Below are 20,746 nucleotides of genomic sequence, written 5' to 3' on the forward strand. Positions count from 1 at the left end.
ATTTTAAAATTGTACTGTACATTTTTTTGAGTTTAAACATTGAAGACAACAGAGTCAGATGATACTGAAAGCAAGGGTTCCTCATTTGGGGTTTCTGTGTGTTTTCATTATGTAATAGTGGAATCATGGGTTGTTACAAGAGAACAAAACATGTTCTTAACCCTCCCATTCCAAGGATGGATGATACTACCTTTTATAAACCCCAAACCACTGTAACTAACTGGGAGATGAGACAATAGCCTGATGTCATACAAGCTTAGATGACACAGACTGGAAAAATGAATCAATAGGAAGCACTGCATAACAAAGATTCAGCTGGAAGTGATGTATGAAATGCACCATAACTCTCACCAAGACAGAGTATCTGACCAGCCCCTGGGTACCTTCACACAGAACAAAAATATTTTCCTAGAGATTACTGTTGGATTTAGCAAAAATGTATCCTCAAGCTATCCCTCAGTTTTCCAGGAATCATTTCTGCTTTTCTCTGCAAAACTCTTTTTCTTATTCTAGTCAAAAGCCATGCTTATTGCAGTTGAGCAGGAGTATCCAGAAACTGTTTTGCTCATTCCAGTGGAAATGATGGAACTTCAAGCAGTTGGATTGCTTGTCTTAGGTAGCATAAAATGAGACAACACTTGCCCTGAAGAACTAGCTATTTCATGCGGAGATATTTTGCATGCATTATTTTTAATAACTTTGTTTAATACCAATTAGTTGTCTTCCCTATATGTTTCAAAAATGTTGTTCAACTGATTTTCTGAGTGTACGTCAAATCTATGATCTTTATCTTTTTTGCTTTGGTGGGGTTTTGTTGGGGTTTTTTTCTTTCTTTTTTAAGAAATGACTTTGATAGTCTCAAAATGTGCCTTAATGATACCAATCTTTTACATTGTCACAAAAAATATAAAGTGTAATTTCTCCTTTCTTTTCAACTACAAAATCTCCACAGAACAAAGACTCCGTGCTCAGCAATTCAAGAAAGCCTTGACCTATAAACCTGGCATCAGCTTTGGGTGAAGTAATAGAAAAGTGAATCTGGAGATCCATAGCTATAGAACAGTACAGAAAAATTGATCAACGTGATCTACAGAAAAGTGAGTTTAAAAAATATTCTGAAATTCGTTATTTGACCGCAGTATCAATTTGCCTGTCTATGGTATAGCACAGCAACGTGGCATCAGCATTCTTTAAAGATACTGAAAAGATAAACAATGTGGAAAAGAATCACAAGTGTTATATTGAGGTCCGAATGCGGTAGGATGCAGAGAGTTCAGTTTGCTTTAATTAACAGGAAAAACAAAATGGAGAAGTAGTCCAGGTACAAAGGCTCCTACTACAAGAATATACCTACTATTACTCTCAGTTAGTGAAAACATTCCAAGAACTGCTAAATGGAAGCTGAAGCCACAAAAATTCATGTAAGAGGCTTAATTTTAACAATGTGAGCAATTAACCTTTGGAACTTGACACCTTACCATAAGTTATACATTAGAACAAAAATTGTTGGGCTCAGTATGGTGATAAATGGCTGGTATTTAATGATCTGTAACATAAATGAGGTGAAAGTAGATTTCAAGGTCTCTTCTGTCACCAATTACATGAGATAACTTGAAATAATCTCCCGTGCTAGGTTATTTAGTGATCCTGCTTCATAACCTAGGGCCACTCAGTCAGTAGGATTCTGTGATGTAATGGGAGGTTGTGACATCAACAGTTCACTACAGCATGAGATGCTAAGCCATTGCTATGTAGTTACATTATTGTGTAATATTTGGTACACCTGTTACAATCTCATATGAACTCATGTGGGAGTTCAGGATTTGAGGAGCAAAGGAAGGCTTGCACCTGGCTGCAAGAAGAGCTTTCCCTCTTACTTTGTCCCCTGTTAATAAAGGATGTCTGATCTTGAACTGCTGGATTTCGAGAATGCATTGGAGCAGTTCCAGAAACTGGTTGAAAAAATGATTATCCAGAAGACAAAGGAGAGATCAGGCTTGTATACTGAAGATGATGGTAAGAGATATTCTTTCTGATGGAAAAGTGCAATTTTCATATGGAGAGAATGTGTCATAGGAAGAAGACCATAAGCAAGAACTCAAATTAATGTTCTAACTGTAACTCTGATTTTTACAGGAAAGAGATTGCACTATCAGAGTGTTTTTCTTCTTCTGTTAGAACTTCTGGCCAAATTATAAGGCTATGGTGATCTCTCACAGAATGTAATTGGTGGAGGTGCCACATATGGCAGTTAGTTTCTGTAAAAGCACAAGCCCAATGAATATGTAAATCCAGTTGCTAAATGTAAATAATGGGGGCAAAATTTTCTTTTCTCACTGCAAATGACTATTGCTACATGAAAGGATAAATTTTATTCCACACACCATTCACGTTTAGAAAAACAAATTGGAATCATGATCTGAAAGTAAGGGAAGAAAGAAGCAGTGAGGAGTTTTTACCTATTCTTTTATCTGTTTCCTGTCTTGCATTGCAAATTAGGTAGTTTTGAAAAGACCAAACACTAAGACTGTTTTTTTTTTTTTTCTGGATGCTTTAATGAAAACAATGTGAGGAGCTAGAACTAGCATGCAATTGATATTGAAGGAGAAATAAAACCAGAGATAGCGTGGATAAGAAAGGAATCTGCAGCTTTCCAGTTTTAAACTGTGTGGTTATTGTTCCTTCCATGCAGATAAAATAGACTACAATAAGTTCTATAAAACCACACGAACACTTTTTGGTCCAGCAGTCAAGGGTCATAATATTCAGGCCTTTTTCAGGAAGACTATCAACAACCTTGAGAAGCCAGACTGGTTAGAGGTAAGGAGTTCTGAATTTTTATTAAATATTAAAAAACCTAATTAGAATCTTAAATGGTAACAAGTACTTATCTATTGATTATGTGTTGTTCATGAGCTCCATGGCATAATGAGGCACTCTCATATTGTTATTATCCTACCTGCCTGGTCCAGGTGTTCTAGCCTGTTTCAGTGATATGCACTGTGTTCAGGTTCCCTGGCAAAATACAAAATCCCTTATGACTACAGTAACTGATCTGTGCTCTAAGGATAAGTCTATCTTTAGATAAACCACCAGAAAGGCTTCCTCTCCTTCTTCTGTTTCTTACTTGAGTTTCTCTTGTGGTCAGACTACTTACCTGAGCTACATAATCACATGGGCAAGCACAGTATGCGGAAGGCAGTTAAATGCCACTCTGATACCCGATCTTGTCAGATCTCAGAAGCTGAGCGGGGTCAACCCCGGTTAGCACTTGGATGGGAGACCTCCTGGGAATAGCAGGGGGGACTGTGGGTTCTAGTCCTGAGGACTTCACTGTCACTGTCCAAGCTCGCTTGGCCATGGCAAATGAACCTCAGGAGTTAAAGGGTTGGGCCAGTTCTGCGCACGCTGTGCCTCATCTAAAAAATCCACTGCACAGGCTGGAAGGGCACACCCACGTGGGGAGAGCCCTGCCCAAATCTGGGTTCGCAAAGCCGAGCCACACATACAGACAGTATGGGGTGTAATAAAAGAGGTAAAGCTCCCTTAGTTTTCTTAAGAAATCTGTGGGGAAATTTCCTGGGATAAAATGACCCAGGACCCTTTCTTATGAGCATTCCTGAAATTTTAACCACGTGGGAGCTGATTGATGACAGCCTTTTATAACGGCTTGTGCATAATCTTTCTTGAAAAAAGTGGAGCATGATAAACAATTAATCTTCAGTGTCTCACAGCATGTATTTCATGTAGAAGATGGATACCAGTGAGACTATCAGTGCTTTAGGGAATAAAACAGAAATATTTGTTATTTCTCTATTCAAAAGAACTCTGATTAAAGTGTTAATGGGTTTTTTTCCCTTTATTTTATCTTGGAGGAGAAATATTGAACATAAAGTGACTGAAAATTCATCCATGACAGAAATGATAATTCAGTTATGAAAGACAAAGATTAGACTATTTGAATCAGACTCAGTGTTGCATTTATTTCCTTACTTTGACACAGCCTTATCCAGCACAATTTTAAATCTAATACTGCATTGAAAAGCTGCAGTGAGTTTTTCACATTTTGTTTTCTTTCTGTTTAGTGACACATCTGATGGTCTGTATGTATTACAAGCTATCTATACATTATGGAACATAAATCTAAGCTCCTATCAGGAAAAAAAAAAAGAAAGAATAAGATTTGTTTTGGAGATAGAGAAAAAGATGAAAACTTGATTAAGAAAACTGCTGACTCCTGAAATTCTCCAGATTTAGCCTACACGGAAAAACCGGAAAAAATAATTCTTGCATCGATCATTTGATTGTTGTCTAAGCCCAATTTACATTAACCATAACTTCAGCATCATCTTTTGATCTCCTGTAATTGTGGTAACACCCTATCTGTAAGGAATGTCTCAAAACAGATCCTTCCAGGATTATTTGAATGGGTTCTAATAAAATAAAATGGGATCCATTTGTATTCTACATATTATGTGGTGGAGGTCCTTTAAAATTTTGTTTCTCTAGCAAACTCTACAGCTTCAAAATGGTTCAGGTAATCCTGTAGAGTTATTAATGTCAGAAATGAAGCCAGTGTTCTAACTGCCTAGCTATGCCAGAGATGTTTAAGTGTGGCTGTAGTTCAGCCCTAAATTCTCACCACCACCTTTTTGTTTATTATTATTATTTTTATTATGACTCTAACACTTGATCAGCCTAAATACCATTTGTTTTTCTCATACTCCTTAGTCTTTTCATTCCTTTTAAGTGAAGCATTTTTTTCTGAAAAAGAAAAAACAAAACAAACCAAAAAAGGCAAACAGAAACACACATCGTACCAAAAACGAATAAAACCAAACCAAGCCAATTGCAAATCTGCTCCTTTACATGCTTGAAAACACTAGTGAAATTATTATTAACCTTTTAAGACTGAAAAATATTCTAGATATTTTAGTTGAAACCCGATGTTTGATGGTGAGAGATGGTGTAAGGGACAGAAAGGCCTCCCTTACCTGATATATTCATTCAGTGTTCATCAACCTACAAGTTATATTAGAGAAATCACATTTATAAACTTCAGCTTGGACATACCTTTAATTGCCCCTTGTGAACAATGTAAATAGCTTTGATCTTGCCTCAGCTTCCCTTTTATCACTTAATTTTCCAAATATATCATTAATAACAGTTATTTTCTGTAATATCCTAAATAGCCCTCATGGTTTTGGCTGTCTGTGCTCCAGTTTCCTAATAATTTTTTTCTAAAAGCACAGTATTTCAACCCTGTTCTTCTGAGTTCCCCTGCTGCTTTTGGCACTGCTGAGCACACCATCAGTCTTGAAAGTCAAGGAAGAGGGATACACCTCACATTGTTCCTTTGATATTTCTCTTTTATCATCTCTGTCACTCTCTCCCCCCCTATCCTCCTTTCTCAGAACTCTGTCCCTGACCCTTTGTTCCTCTCTTCCTACTCTCACAGATCTATTTTTTTCCAAAATTTACCTCTCCATATCTGGTCTCTCTTTAGCTTGAAAAAATCTTCCAAATATATTTCCATGACCTAAAAGATCATTTCCTTATGTGAGTGTACCTATTTCTTTAGCTCACTGATGTTTCACTTTTTCAAATATCTTCATGTTCAAGGGTTTCAAAAATTTTCAGTAATCTCCACAACGGTACACTCATGCTCAAAGGACAGGATTTTATTTAAAAAAATTAAACTATTTTGAGATCTGCTCTTTGGATAAATTAGGATCTACCCTTAGTTATTTGCTGGCTTCACAATTTAAAATACCTGTCTTGGACAGTCTAGCAGCTATCATTTATCAGTGGCTTGGGAAACTAACTTCTGCATCTCTTTCCCAAATGTAGCTGGCTCTTAGAAATCTCTTAAAAGAAGGAAAATGGGAATTCTATTGTATAACATGGAAAATACTGAAGTAAAATAAAGTACAGAGTTTTTTCTTGCATCCAAGGGGCCATTGCTTTTAGAACTCATGAAAGAAAATTAGTATATTATAATGTCCATATATGAGAAAAGAATTTAAAAATCTGTACAGCTGAATGGGGCTAAACTAATTTCCTAAGGAAATGACTAAACTTCTTTTGGGTACAGAGCTCAAGGTTTAGAGAGCATTTCAGCTGAAAATTTCACACCCTGAAACAGAAATGAGCTACTACCTCAATATCTGTGCAAGGATCTCCATCATGTTCTGAAGAAAGGGAAGATTGCCAGACTTAGGGAGATAACCGAGGAAAGAATTTGGAAAAATGGACTTTGTATTTGGAAAAATGGCCATTGTATTCTCATTTTTCCAGCAAATGAAAATTTAAATATCTCTATGGAAAAGCTCTTTTTTTTGTAAGCCAAACCCCTGTGGTACTTTGAATATTTCAGTTTATAAATACAGAGGACTCTCTTTTGTCTATGTTTTGCTCTTTATTTGGGGTTTTTTCCTAGTTGAGGGTATAGCTGAGGAAGCACAAGTGAGTAGAACTGGAAAAAGAAAATTGAAGATGATTATTTACAAACAATCCTTACAAGGCAAATCTGTATTAACAACTTTATCAAATAAATAGGCTTTATTCCTAAAAGCCCTGTGTATGCTTGTTTCTTTACAAACATTGAAGAAAGATTATGCCTGAGTAGCAGATCTCAGCAATCTCAAGCCATATTGACAGCTAATGGTTAAGGGAAATAACTCAAAGAATATTTGATGAAAATAGATTAGATAACTATTTTACTTTATACATACAAGAATATTATCCAGAAATGGTTTTGCAAGAAATTACTTGTTTTGTTCTATTCTTTGTTTAGATTTTTGGCTGTTTCGGAGCAGAAAGTGATGGCCTGCCTTCACAGTTGAAAGAAAGCATTGTTTTCCTTGTATCTGAAAAAAAGCAGATTACTGATTCAGGTGACTTGTACCAAAACCTACTTTTTTAACGCACTGTGTTGCACATTTTCTTGAAAGTACAGTGATAAGATCACATCTGTCTCTTTGCTTGTTCAAGCTTATTATTATTATGTGTTCCAAAATACCTGTTTTTTTTGGTAAACTCATTGTATATGAACACTCTCCTGCTGCATTTCCCAGTTCTCCATATTCCCAAATTATTTTGAAATTACGGATTTTTCTGAATCACATTATTATTTATACAGTTACTCTCTGTCTTTCTGTATTTTTGAAATAATGTAGGAAGAATGAGCACATCCATAATCCATTAAGGATATTTAAAAATTCAACGTTTTATTAAATCAATTAAACTAATCTGTGTTATAGTACACCACTGCTCTGAAGTTATGTGCTGGTTTTAAACTAAACCAGTGGGAGAAATGAACCCAATTCAAGAGAGGTTACAAGTCAGAGTTACAATTTACTGAAAACATTACAATAAATACAATGATACAGAGAAAAATTGGTTTTAACCCACAGAACCAGCTGTATAACCCTAGGACATGAACAGAATGGTGTTCATTAACCCCCGTGCTGAGCACTACATGGTCACCCTGAGTACAAAGTAAAAGGAAAGGAAACACCTGTTGGTGTGGCTTATGTTTGCAGTCTGGTCAAGAGTGGCAGTCACACTCCTGTTGAGATTCTGTCCTCCTCTGGATCCGATCAGTGGTACCAGAATTCCCCAGACCCCAAGATTATATATGCTCAGGTTCAGGTGGAAATGCCCAGTACTTACCCCCAAGGCAAGGATTTTCACAATGGGTCATCTAACTCTGTGAGTCATGGGATATTTTTGGAATCTTTGATGGTCTACGTCATTGTAACTGCCTATTGTGCCAGTCCCTAATGGCTCGTTAGCAGAGATGACCTCTCAGGCTGGGGTCATCCCCAGAAGGGTGTTACCACAGCTGAGTCACTGATATGAACACTCCCCTGCCTCACAGGGTTCTTTAACACCCAGCTTGTAGCCCAAGGTATCAGATGTGCCCTGGGCAGCTGCTGCAAACGATCCATTATTAACAGTCCATCAGAAATTACGTAGAAGGCATAGAATACACAGTGTTGGTTATACCCACAAACTGGTCCCAGCCCCTGTAACTCGGACAAGTTGGTACCAAAATTCACTTCAGGAAAAGACAATGCTTCTGCTATTATAGTTCTATTTGTTTAGATTTTCTGTGTCTGTAAGATTAAAAGAAATATTTTTTCATTGACAGTTGTCAAGAGAAAAGATATGATTAAGGGTATAGTGAAGATACCCCATCTGGATTTCACAATAACAGCCTCTCAGAGAGGAGTGATAACTATTTTTAATAACCAGGTAATTCTGATTCAAACTTTTATTATCCCACTAGGCAATACATATGGGAATTGAGTAGACTGTCATCTAGTATGCAAATTTACCCATAAAAAAATTAAATATCTTTTCTGTCCAAGTTATTTTTCTATATTTTTAAGTACAATAAGAAATAAACCTACTGAACAGTTCACATAAGTTGATAGAAGGTAGAGATGGCTAATAAAAAACATTATTCACAGAAATTAATTTAATAGAAAATAATCTGCATTTCTTTTCAGAAAAGGTTCCTTTAAAGAAAAATATGCTATTAGAATTAACTTTTCAATATAGAATGGAAATCAGAGAATTAACTGTTTTCTAGAGCTACTGACAATATCTAGAATGGACAGAAACATTCATCAGTTTGCAAATAAGATTTATCCAATACAGCAGCATCTAAGAGCCTGAAAGTCTAGAGTTTTATGGCAGTCTGAAGGATGATGATTCACAGTTAGTCCCCTCATCAGTAAACTGTATGGGAATCTGTACCATTTTAAGTGGAAATTCAGGTTCAAGATGCTGTTAAAGTAGAATTTGTAAGTTAATCTCCCAGATTATTATATTACTATTTAGAGGTATGCAGTTGTAGATGCTATGAGGTAGATCACATATCTATGATCATTGGTGGTTTATACTTGTAAAATTTTAATGCAAACACTTTATTAAAATTATTTCAGACAATGCAGTAAAGCTTTAAAACAGCAGTAATGCTTTCTAGGTGTTTTATCTAATTAGTGCATTATGCTTATGAGAGGAGTGTGTAAACCAAGAAAGGACTCCTGTGGATGATTAAATAACAAAGCAGTACTACAGTTTTAGTAAATACTGAAATAATTTATTTGAAAGCCTATTTCTCTGTCCTCCAGAGAATTATCCCTATTACGTACCTATGAAAAATAATTTCACAAAGTATAAGATTAAAAATAGCTCCCTTTCCCACCCTCTACCTCCCCCATTCTGTTTTCAAGTTGAATTGCTGCCTCCTAATAGGTTGGGCTGATGTCATCTGACATCAGTGACTGCAATGTAAATGATTTTACACAGCTGCTTAACACAGTGAAATAGGGACCTCAAATCCCACTTACAAAATTGCATGTTCTGAAAATGACTAAGACATTACAACAGCAGTCATTTATTCATGATATGATCTCTGGTCCAGGTGATCGAAGCAAATGATTTTTGATTTCATTAGAATTGCTCTGATATATATTATGACAAGCAAGAGGAAACTCTGTTTCTTTAGCATTGCAGTCATTTGAACCCTGTTCCTGGAATATGATTTTACATAACAAAGGCACATAACAGAGTTGGCAACTGTTGCATCACTCTTCTTCTCTCAAAGATCAAGGATTTAAAGGAACCTGGCAGTTACTGAGATTTTCATCCAGTTTGGCTTTGCAACATAATGATAAGGCAATATGAAGATGGTTGTCCTCAAGATGCAACTTGGTAGGACTCATGCTCTTGGTGAAGGGGCCAACATATGATTTAATGAGTAGTGCATCAACAAATAGAGAGAGAGAGCCTTATTTTCATATAATTGTTGCATTTTCAAGATTATTACCTTACAGTATTCTTGTATGCACATATATTCCATGGAAATCAGCATGTTCCATGTACATGAATGAATAATATTTGATTGGATATTAGTTAGTGAATCTAATATAACACAGATTTTTAGCTGTGCCACTACTAGGGCATTTAAATAGTAAGAAAAGTACATGTGGAGGAAGAGAAAAGGATATATTCTGTTCATTTATCCTGGTTTAAATTGATGTCCAGTGCAAAGAAACTTTCCTGAAAATCAACACTGTTTTTCACTTTGTTCTTTGGAAAGCAAATATAATTTGACAATTTCCTTAATGGTTATGTTATATTCTTGGAGTCAGTTAACAAATCTAGATGAGAAATTTTTATTTGATGCTGAGTAGAAACCGAGAATAGTTAAAAACTTTTGGAAAAAACCTTATTCACAAATAAGGTAAGAACAATAATGAGACTGCAAGCCATATCATTGCTTATCGATCCATTAAACTTCAGTTAAATAAGAATTAATCAGATTTTTTATCAGCAAATGATTAGTGTCAGCCATGTTAGATGGCATTAAGAATGCTTAATTTAGCCTGTGTACATCAAAATAGCTTTCAAGATCATCTCCTATTTCACCAGTGACAGGCTTCCATCATCCATTATATAAATTGCTAGTGAATCTCATTATTTCCTAAAAGAGGGCTTGGAGATTTTTGTTAATCCTGATTGCTGTAACAAGAAATCCCATGTTCTCTTACACATCTATCAGAAACTGAAGCAAAGACAAAGAAATACTCATTTGTAGACCAGCAAGTTCTCAGTTCTAGTGAGACTGCACCTTGACTACCATGTTCAGTTTTGCGCCCCTCACTGCAAGAAGGACATTGAGGTGCTAGAGTGTGTCCAGGGCAATGGAGCTGGTGAAAGCACTAGAGCATAAGTCTTACAAGGAGTATCTGAAGGAGCTGGAGTTGTTTATCCTGGAGAAAAGGAGGCTCAGGGGGGACATTATCACTCTCCACAACCACCTGAAAGGAGGTTGTTACATGGGGGTCAGTCTCTTCTCCCATATAACAAGCAACAGGACAAGAGAAAACAGCCAGGAGAGGATTACATTTAGATATTAGGAAAAAATTCTTTAACAAAAGGGTTGTCAAGCATTGGAACTGCCCAGGGAAGTGACTGAGTCACCAACTCTGGGCGTATTTAAAAGATGTGTAGAAGTGGCAATTGAGAACATGATTTAGTGGTGGACTTGGCAGTGTTAGGTTTATAGTTGGACTTGATCATCTTAAAGGTCTTTTCCAACCTTAATGATTCTATGATTCTATTTGAGGGCTAAGCATTTCTTTCTGTAACAAATGTGCACTTAATATGCTTCAATACCTGCATGCAGTTCTACACCATCACGCATTTCCTGTTTACTCTAGAATATGAGACATTCACCTTTCTCAGGTTCTCAGATATGGTTGCTGCCTTGAGCAGCGCACAATACCTGTAGGAGTAGGCAGCCTTAAGGACATGCTCTAGTAAATGTTACCGTAGTTAAAGCCAAGTCTGGTAACAGTGCATGGTATCCATCTCTTGATTAACAATACTTTTTAACTCTGCTCAGGCACTGTCCTTAATGACACTGGGCATCTCACTTCCACAGGAAGAAAGGCTTCGATCCTAGTTTCTTGGTTCTTTTGATCGCTCTAGCATCTCAATGTAAAAAAAACCAAACAAACAAACAAAAAAAACAAAAATCAAACAAACTAACAAAGAAACCATGAAAGAACTGTGAGAGAAAGAAGTTTTAAATTCTTCACTATATATAGGGGAACAGACAGCAGGCAGGTTAAAGATGTTTCTCAGATCTTAACTGTGTACACTTTCACTTAGCAACTATTGTTCTGATCTGCCTGTGAGGAGAAGAGCTGACTTTGTTTAGACTTTTGATTTAATTGCTGAGTTGTTACAATTTTTTTGTTTGTTTTTTATCAGATGAAGGTTGTGGCAACAATCAATATTGAAGTAAGTTCTTTTTTTTCTCCTTCCTGTTGAATAATTTTAATTAAAAATCGGCAGGTAATAAATTGAAATAATTAAAAACTCAGCATTACTGTGGTGCCATTTCTAACTTCAAGACTTCTGCTTGATTTATCATAGGGTGCTATAGGTCAAATAGGTTCAATTTAGTCCTTTCAGTTATAGAAACAGTTGAGGAACAGTTGATTTTCCTCTGATAAGTGACACCTCAGATGAATGCTGCTCCTTTTACCAAACTGTCCTTTACCCATTACCTTGCCAGAACATTTTCTTTTAAACTGCAACACTTCAATTGTCACTGTAAAATTGAAATAACTATAATTTTGGTATTGAAAAAAAGTACTACATCTTGCAGGTAGATGATTGGTTACACAGTATATACATTAAAACCTCGTTTTTACCCTGGGAGTATCACTGCAGATTTTAGGTAATAAACTTCCTTCAGATGACCTGCAGACAAGAGACATCAGTCTTAGCAAAGTGAAATGTTCTAAAAGTTCATGTAAGTATCTTGCACTAGGAGGCAGTGCATTTTGTTATCTCTTACATACAGTGGAAGCTCTAGAATGCAATATAAGTTCTCCAGGCCAGAGGCCCTACTATTGTGAGTTATGAAGTTTTCAGATGGCTTAGTTAAAAATTATCCTCTTCTGCTTTGTGCTCTGTCTTGTCTTAGGGATTGGGCATTTTTAGCTAATATTCTTACTGAAGTGTTTCCATTGAATAGTCGTGCCCTTGTTCAATTAAATATCTTCTCATCTTTCCTCTAACTACTGCACTGAAAATTGAATTGAAATGGTTTCTGTTGGGCTTCAGGTTCCTGAACTTTTTGATGGTTATTAAAAGATCTTGATGCTTACAGAACACAATATTCATGACAACTATGTTGTTCTTAAATTGAAATTTTGTATCTTTATCCCAGATTGATATGAAATAAATTTCTGAATTTCTTTGAGATAATAAATTCCACTTTCCAGACAGTTGAAATGTATGATGCAATTAAATTTATTACCTTGGGGATTCTTTGAAAGATTTATCTCTAGAATTTGGTCACAGTTTTCCTAATGTAAAGCATGCTTATTAAAACTGAAGCTTTGCATCTTAATATCTTTTATCTAAATGCTTATTAAAAATCAAAGGACAATATATTATGTGAGTGTAAATCATTCCCCACCATTTACTTATTAAAGACGTGGTGAACTATGCTAGTTGAAGACCAAATGGTCATAATGTACAATTATGAATAATAGCTTATGATTAATTCCTGAATAGCCAAGCAGAGAACGCTAACTTTTTCCTGCAGGTCTTAAATTTTTCTTCTTCTGATCTGCAGAAATAACTCCATTCTTTTCTCACTACAATTATTATGCCACTTTCAGCTGTTTTAACATCATCATCAATACTGGCATCAATAGCTAATTGATGAAGCTATTTATTTGTGTGCATCTTCATGCAAATAAAGTAAGGAACTGACTAAAGGACTTATTCAGAGATAAGTTATCAGACTCCAAGCTTTCCATCCATTGCTAGTCAATGATGTATGTAGAGGGTGGGTAACAGATTGCAGCAATCCTTATGTTCCTATGCTTTCTTCATTTCAGTGTTCTCATTCTTAAGGTGTTTCAGAATAAAGACTTATTCAGCAGAGTGACAGAAATCTTGGCCCTCAGGATATTGAGCCAGAAAGACTGTGCAGCATAGTAGTGCTAGAAATAAAATCCAGTGGACTGCAGCTATCAGAATTTTTGTAGCATCATTATTGTATAAATGGAACATGAACTTTGGGTACGGAACAGTTACTGTTTTGTTACAGGGATATTATGTAGAAAGATTGCTTCAAGAAAACCTCATTTCATTTCTTGATAAGATTATGTGACTGAGTGAAAAGAGTAGAGGCATAAATATAATATACTTAAAACTTTCTGTTTTCAAATATGACACTGAAAAAAGCTCCATTAGAGTGCATGGTTTAGCAATTGTCCAGATGACACCTAAAAATAGTACTCAGCATAGAATCATCACTGAATGATGATGATAATACTGGTTGTGAACAAATCACTTCTCTCAAAGAATGCAAATGAAATGTCTTTTAAATATGCCATAGAAAATCAAGAACAGATCCAATGGATGAGTCAAAGTGAAACAGAAACTGTATTGGAAATGAGGGAGTAAAGACTAAGCCTTTGAGTGACAGGCTGGAATAAGGAAATAGTGAAAAGGTTGATCTTGATCTGGTGCAGCTGCCTTGTTTGCCTGTTGAGTAAGGCAGCGCTAAGAAAAGAAATTCTGTGCTGGTTTAAAGGTAAACTGGCAGGAGAAACAAACCCACCACGAGAGAGATTATAAGTCAGAGTTACAATTTAATAAAAATATTACAATAGATGCAATAGCACAAAGAGAAAATGGTTTTAACCCACAAAATCCAGAAGTGTAACCCAGCACTCTGGGGCACAAACACAACAGTGGTTGTTAGCTCCTGTGCTGAGACCCACGTGGTTCCCTCTGAGTCCAAAGTAAAAGGAGGTGAAAAACCTGTTGGTACAGATGGTGGTTCCAGTCTGGTCGAGAATGATGGTCGCAGTCCTGTTGAGGTTCTGGTCCTCCTCTGGATCCAACAAGTGGTCCTCCAAGTCCCCAAACCCCCAAGATTATATGCCCTCAGGTCCAGGTGGGACCACCCAGTACCTCCCCCAGGGCAGGAAATTACGCAATGAGTAATCTCACTCTGTGAGTCATGGCATATTTGGAATCATTGATGGCCATTAGCAGACATGACACCTCAGGCTGGGTGTGAAGGTGCTAACAACTTCCTGAAAGGGAGTTATCACAGCTCCTATCTCACAGGTGTCTTTCACACCCAGCTCACACCCTGAGGGGTCGGGTGTGCCCTGGGCAGCTGCTGCAAATGGTCCATTGTTAACAGTTCATGGGAAATGGCATAGAAGGTTTAAAATACACAGCTTTGGTCACACCCACACAGTGATAAACTGGTCCCGGCTTGCTGAACTGGGACAAATTCTTATAGCCTAAAGCTGAAAGCTATTACTTTGATTGCATCACCACACACCAACACGACAAAATAGAGGCTTAATTACAAGTGTAAAATCACCTTTTTCACACTAGTTAGTCATTGTTATCTGATACGATTGTAAGGACCCCAAAAAGCCACAGTTAACAAACTCTTCTGTAAGAATTACCAACCAATCCATAAGGCCTCTCCTGGACTGACATTTTCCACATGTTTATTGTAGAAAATGGCACAAGAAGTCCTTGTATATGTATTACCACTTGTCCACAGACCACTAGGAAGGAGAAGCTTTTTACTGCAATAGAGTGTTGACACCTTCTGTCAGGATTTTGGACCCTTTACACTAACAGCAAAATCAATATTGTGTGCAACAATAGAAATAGAAGTAGAAGCATCAGCAGCTGTCTTCAGTTCTTTTGATTCTGAATTCACTTTGTGGATGTGAACTGTATCTTTAGCAAGTCAGGTCCCTGTCTAACCTGTTTATCAACTACTTCTACTGGAACTAAGCTTTCTAAAGGTTACAGATGGATATAGCTTACTTGAGAAACTGCAATAACAGCTGTTTAAGTTTCTTTGTAATTTTAGTCTGGAAAAAAAGATATATTTCAGTCAGTGTTTTTTTATAGATGTTCTAAATTATTTTAAAGTAGTAGAAAATTGTGTCATTGCAGACATAGCAAATAAGGTATATTAGGTTTCAATTGCACTCTCATTTAGAAAGGTACATTACATTTTGAGGGGAAAAAGTCAAACAGCTGTTAATATTTCAACACCACCACCTCCCCCCAAATTCTGGCTAGTATGGTAGTGAATTTGAGTCTAATCTTATATTTTGCAAAAGAAATTTTTTTACATTTATAGCTATATAATTTGAGGTATACTTGAAAAATGGTTAAAATATGGGCAGATGTATATATTTTTAAATATGTGAGTTACCTATTGGAGAATTAAAGTTACTTAGTACAAGTTACTTATTTAAATAAACATGCACTTTATTACAGATTTTGCTATTAAAGCTGACATTCGACTGCCTTTAATTTTCTTTTTTTTCAAACTAAACTGTATCCAGGTAAAAATTTAATCTGCTTTACTATGGATGTTTTAGCTTAAGTTTCCTGTGCTCTGAGTTCTTTTATAGAGTGTCATTACAGTTCAAGTAGCAGTCTATGTGTATTTTGTCCTCTCATATGCAGCATTCATGTCTCTGAGGTGAGTCACTGATAACTGAGGTTGAACCTGGTGCCTCTGCAACTTCATGTGTGAGCTATTTCCAGAGTTAGAACTCTCAGCAGGACTAGATCTAGCAGGTGCTAGTGCAGAGTATGTGGGATTTATGGCAAAGTGGTTTAAAATATGTACTTACATGATAGAAAATCCTTTTTTAGGTATTCTTTTTATTTTCATCAGGATACTTCTTGGATCACTGGATGTGATTTCCTGCCTCAGCTGAAATATGTGGTGGCTGTAACTGAAAGTACAATTATTGTCTGGGACTATAAATCAGATGAGAATAAGGTATTATGACAGATCAGACAAATGCTAAAATGACGCCTGAAAAGTTATCAGCCTTTTTTTTTTTTTTGGTATATATTCACATTCCTTTGGTCTAATAGGATGAAGGCTTTTAACTTGTGTCTTTGTAGGAACTCAGTGAAAAGTGGAATTTATACTAAAGAAGGAATACCCTTTTCACATCAAATGAGATTATTAAAGTGTCTTAAAAGTTTGGGAGAAAAAGGAAAAGTTTGTATTACATTGCAAATAAACCCCCAAAGAATTTATTTTCTATGTGTATCTAATGCATATGTGTGCACCAGTATATGTGATATGTGTGCATGGATATATAGATATATTGCTCAGAATCTATTAAGAATCAGGGGACAGGTTTTCCAAGGAGGTAACTTCCTGACTTAGAGAAAATATTTCTTCAAATCCGGTATTTTGTTCAGGGCTAAGAGCAAAAAAATTTTGATGTTGATAGCATATGTCCAAACTCTTAAAGTTTTCTTGAATGCCTTATTACAAAACAAAATTTTTGCTGACTCAAACCTTAGCTTTTTCTTCTCTCAGAAATTCTGAGTTAGCTGAGATGATGCAGAGAAGCAAAGTAAATATTTTTATGATAAGATCAAGTCTTAGGATTTAACTTTTTCATTTATTTTCAATATCAGAATGTTGCTACCCAAGCTCAGACAGGTCAATGTAAATATTTTTGTAAATTCAATGGGACTTCTGGGAGGAAGTCTCAAAAATGTATTCTCCACTCCATTATTCTCCATGTTCCCTCCAGTCATTACATCAGTGAGATCTGCAGGTGTCCTGTTGGTGAATAGGAGCAACTCTCTTTCAGGCCCACAGAAATAATATATAGACAGTTCTGTATCCATATTATGTCTCTTTAATGTTTCCATGCTACATGGACAGCATTGAAGCAGTTAATTCCTATGGCACGCGAACAGTTCCCAGTTTAGGTTGGCAAGGATGATTTAATCAAATAACAGATGGAGTCAGGCAGTAGAGCCACTAAAACAATATAATGCAGATGACCCAAAAATCACATTCCTGGGCCTTCTCAGTCTGGCAAAATATGACAGTGACTTGCAACTGTATTGATTCCCACTATCTCTGTGCTTCAAAAATTGAAATACCTGCCCATATAAGTGCACTTAGCACTCCCAAGCTGTATGGATAATTAGGACTCTCATATAATTTCTCCCTGTGTCTTACTGCTGTATTTTGTGGTCTGAATAATTCTTTAATTTGGCTATTTCCAATTTTCTTGTAGACAGCCTCTTATTTTTGAACAGGTCAACACATACAGTCTTAGCAAATGCACGATCCCACTTATGATGAGATCATAAAATTTTTAATAATTATTTCTTCACTGAAATAGAAAGAGCTACCTTTGAAATCAAACCTTGCTGAAACTCTTAGAGTTTGGTATTAACTCCGCTTGGTGATGATCTTCCATGGGTTTCTGATACCAGGAAACAGCTATCACAGGGGCAGCTTGAAAAAACAAAGTCAAGATTTGAATGCTGATGTAATTAGATAAGCATGATAGACTCAGTCAATTTATGGGCCGTGGTGTAATATCTAATAAATTGTTTACCATATTCCACAGAATAATTGCTTTGTCATCAAACCAATGAAAAACTGTCTGCTCTGTGTTTGCACGGTGACTATGTCAGATCAGCCAGCTAAGGACACTATCTTAATGGGAGATAATAAGGGTTATGTTTACCTGCTTACTATGACCAGCGATGACTTTATAATGAAACAATATAATACTGAAAACGAATCACAATTCCGGGTCTTGGACTCCGAAAATTTTAACATGTAAGTTGCTTATGATAATATATTATCAGTCTTTCATTAGTTTTTTTTAACCTGCGTTTTATCTGCCCTCAATAGAGGATTAGTTTGTGTTTATAAATGAATCTCATCTAACCAAAGAAAATAATTTTTCAAACTGCAGTAAGTATAATTGGCTTCTTTTCATGTGAAGGAAATGCCATCACTTTCAGTAGAAAATTTTACAAGAGATCTTACAGCAGTGAGGATGGAGAATAAAATTCCAGGGGAGAATCTACAGTTTCTGTTATGCAGTTTGATTAGAGAACAGCTCTATTGTGTCTGATTAGGTGGAAGCATAATTGTGACTAGAGAAGGGCATGATTCAACCCTAACTTTAGCTCTGCTTGCTTTTGAGCTGGAAGAGTGGTTCTGTATCTGCCCTGCATATGAAATGTTACCATTGTTTGTGTGTGTAGCCTGACTCACACAATGCCTGTCCACCCATGGGCATATTGCATTAGGTGCTACTACAGCCCTATAATGTTTCCATTTATATCCCTAGTGTCAAACGCAAGCTACATGATGACTGGGTTGGGAGAGTTAAGTATATTTCTGCCCTAAAATGTTTTGGATCGTGCTCTGCAGACAGCCTTCGTTCATTTATTTTGGATGACATAAAGCGTCTAGAGGACAACCTGTAAGTATATGACATCTTCTAGAAAACAACAGACCTTTTGCTTTGTAACTCTGCAAGAAATAAGTTCCCTGAAAGATGCCATCCTGTTGTATTGAATCTGTCTTTTCTATATGCATTGTTAGTAGAAACAAAAATATAGTTATTGAAATGCTTGAATATCTTTGTTAGCTTTTGATATCGGAGATGATATATATTCATTACTCATAACCCTTAAAAATGGTGTGTTGACAGTGTTGTCTACTCCAACTTCTCCTCAGCAGGCTGATTGTACTTAGAAAATAGTTTTGTTCCATGTATATAATGGATCCATTAATTTATCATTTATATCCAGACAAAAATATAGTCAACTGAGTTTCATTTACAGTTTCATTTGCACAAATTTGAGTTACTCAAGACTAAACCAATTTATTCTGAGAGCTGTGAGATGGTTTTACTCTGCATCAGGAGAGAGGTTATGGCCTCCTTATTTGTGCCAAGTCCATTGATACAGCCTATAAGCGCTACAGCTGATTCCAAGCCTTATTAGTCTGTGAATTTAGAAAAGTTTATAGCCCAGTTAAATAACACAAATGCATTTTGATGTAAAAAGGACCTGGAAATAACATAAAGACAGAACTTTTCATTCAAATATATAAAAACCTTGTAAATATTAGATCAGCTTCAAAATTCCTTTTTGAGGTATATCCAGAGATTAAAATATTTTTAAGGCTAGTAGCAACAGTTGTGATCATCTTTTTTATCTCTTGTATAACACAGGCCATAAATACTCGTGTAGTAATTCTTGAAACAATCCAGTAATGTCAGGTTTTATGAGTATTGCATGTCTATTGAGGATGGGGAAAGTGAAATATGAAACACTTAGAGCTTGTCCAAAGTCACATACTGTGTAGCTGAAAAGCTAAGAAATCCATTTTGATTTTATTGAGAGCTTTGGAAAAATATAATTAATTAGAGGAGAAAGAAAACTACGTCTGCAGAGCCAAAACTAGTTAAGAGTATATGCTACCACCATACACTGTTTGCAATACAGGTATTTAACTGCAGATGTCTTGGTAGGTCTATTTCATTTCACACCGGCTATAATTGTGTCTCTTACTGCAATAAATACATATCTCTAAGCAGTTTCACAGAGCAGGTAAATGAAATTAAATATTGAGGCAACTGAAAAATTAAATAGCTGTTAAAATGAAATTAATAGCACTAAAAAGTATCTGTGGATCAAATCACTTTGAAATATTCATTCCATTAAGTAATGATTGTTCATATAGATGACTTACTGATTCTAATGAAAGAAAATTTCCCGAATTAACTTTGCAACAAGGAACTGTTATTGTACTTGAAGAGGGATGCAATATATCTTCTCTCCTACGTGACTTATGTGACTTAAGTTTCTTTGTTGATAAAGGCTGATGAACAGCTACAATCTTTTCTTCTAAAGTATCTGAAAAAAGGGAGGTGTGGATATGATCACAGAGTGCTTCTGTTGCAAGGCTGTGGCTTGGGCAGGACTTCACAGTGCCAGAATCCCTTACTGCCACTGATCTTGGAAGAATATCAAGACGGTTGATTAAAGAGCTAATGAACAGTTATATGGAAGTATAAATGGTGACAAACCCCCAGGAGACATGTTAATCATAGATTTAAATCAATTAATTGCTATTTTATGACATAAAAAAATGACTCTGTTAGAGCTCTGGAGAAAAAAGCTTTTCTCCCTCTAAGTAACAGGGAGTAGATCGCCTTTTATTTACACCTGCCTAGAAAAAACAAACTCTTTCATTAATCCTTAAGGTTTCCAGAGTATTTTGTCAAATTTACTGTCACCCCAGTTTATGGTTTTAAAATTAATGGTTACTCTTTAGCCCAGAATAAATGCACTAATA

General features: G+C 36.0%; 1 protein-coding gene across 1 annotated transcript in view; it reads left to right on the plus strand.

Annotated features, from left to right (window-relative positions):
- Positions 1 to 1,252: 1,252 nt before the first annotated feature.
- WDR64 (WD repeat domain 64) overlaps positions 1,253 to 20,746 on the plus strand; it is a 66,497-nt gene continuing 47,003 nt past the window's right edge. Inside the window, exons 1-9 of the mRNA XM_071581089.1 lie at positions 1,253 to 1,257; positions 1,898 to 2,016; positions 2,693 to 2,820; positions 6,797 to 6,896; positions 8,156 to 8,259; positions 11,794 to 11,823; positions 16,277 to 16,384; positions 17,994 to 18,208; positions 18,729 to 18,863. Of these exons, the coding sequence (XP_071437190.1) occupies positions 1,253 to 1,257; positions 1,898 to 2,016; positions 2,693 to 2,820; positions 6,797 to 6,896; positions 8,156 to 8,259; positions 11,794 to 11,823; positions 16,277 to 16,384; positions 17,994 to 18,208; positions 18,729 to 18,863 (944 nt within the window). The remainder of the gene's footprint in view (positions 1,258 to 1,897; positions 2,017 to 2,692; positions 2,821 to 6,796; positions 6,897 to 8,155; positions 8,260 to 11,793; positions 11,824 to 16,276; positions 16,385 to 17,993; positions 18,209 to 18,728; positions 18,864 to 20,746) is intronic.

This window comes from Pithys albifrons, chromosome 2 (genome assembly GCF_047495875.1).
Source record: "Pithys albifrons albifrons isolate INPA30051 chromosome 2, PitAlb_v1, whole genome shotgun sequence".
NCBI classification, from domain to species: Eukaryota; Metazoa; Chordata; class Aves; order Passeriformes; family Thamnophilidae; genus Pithys; species Pithys albifrons.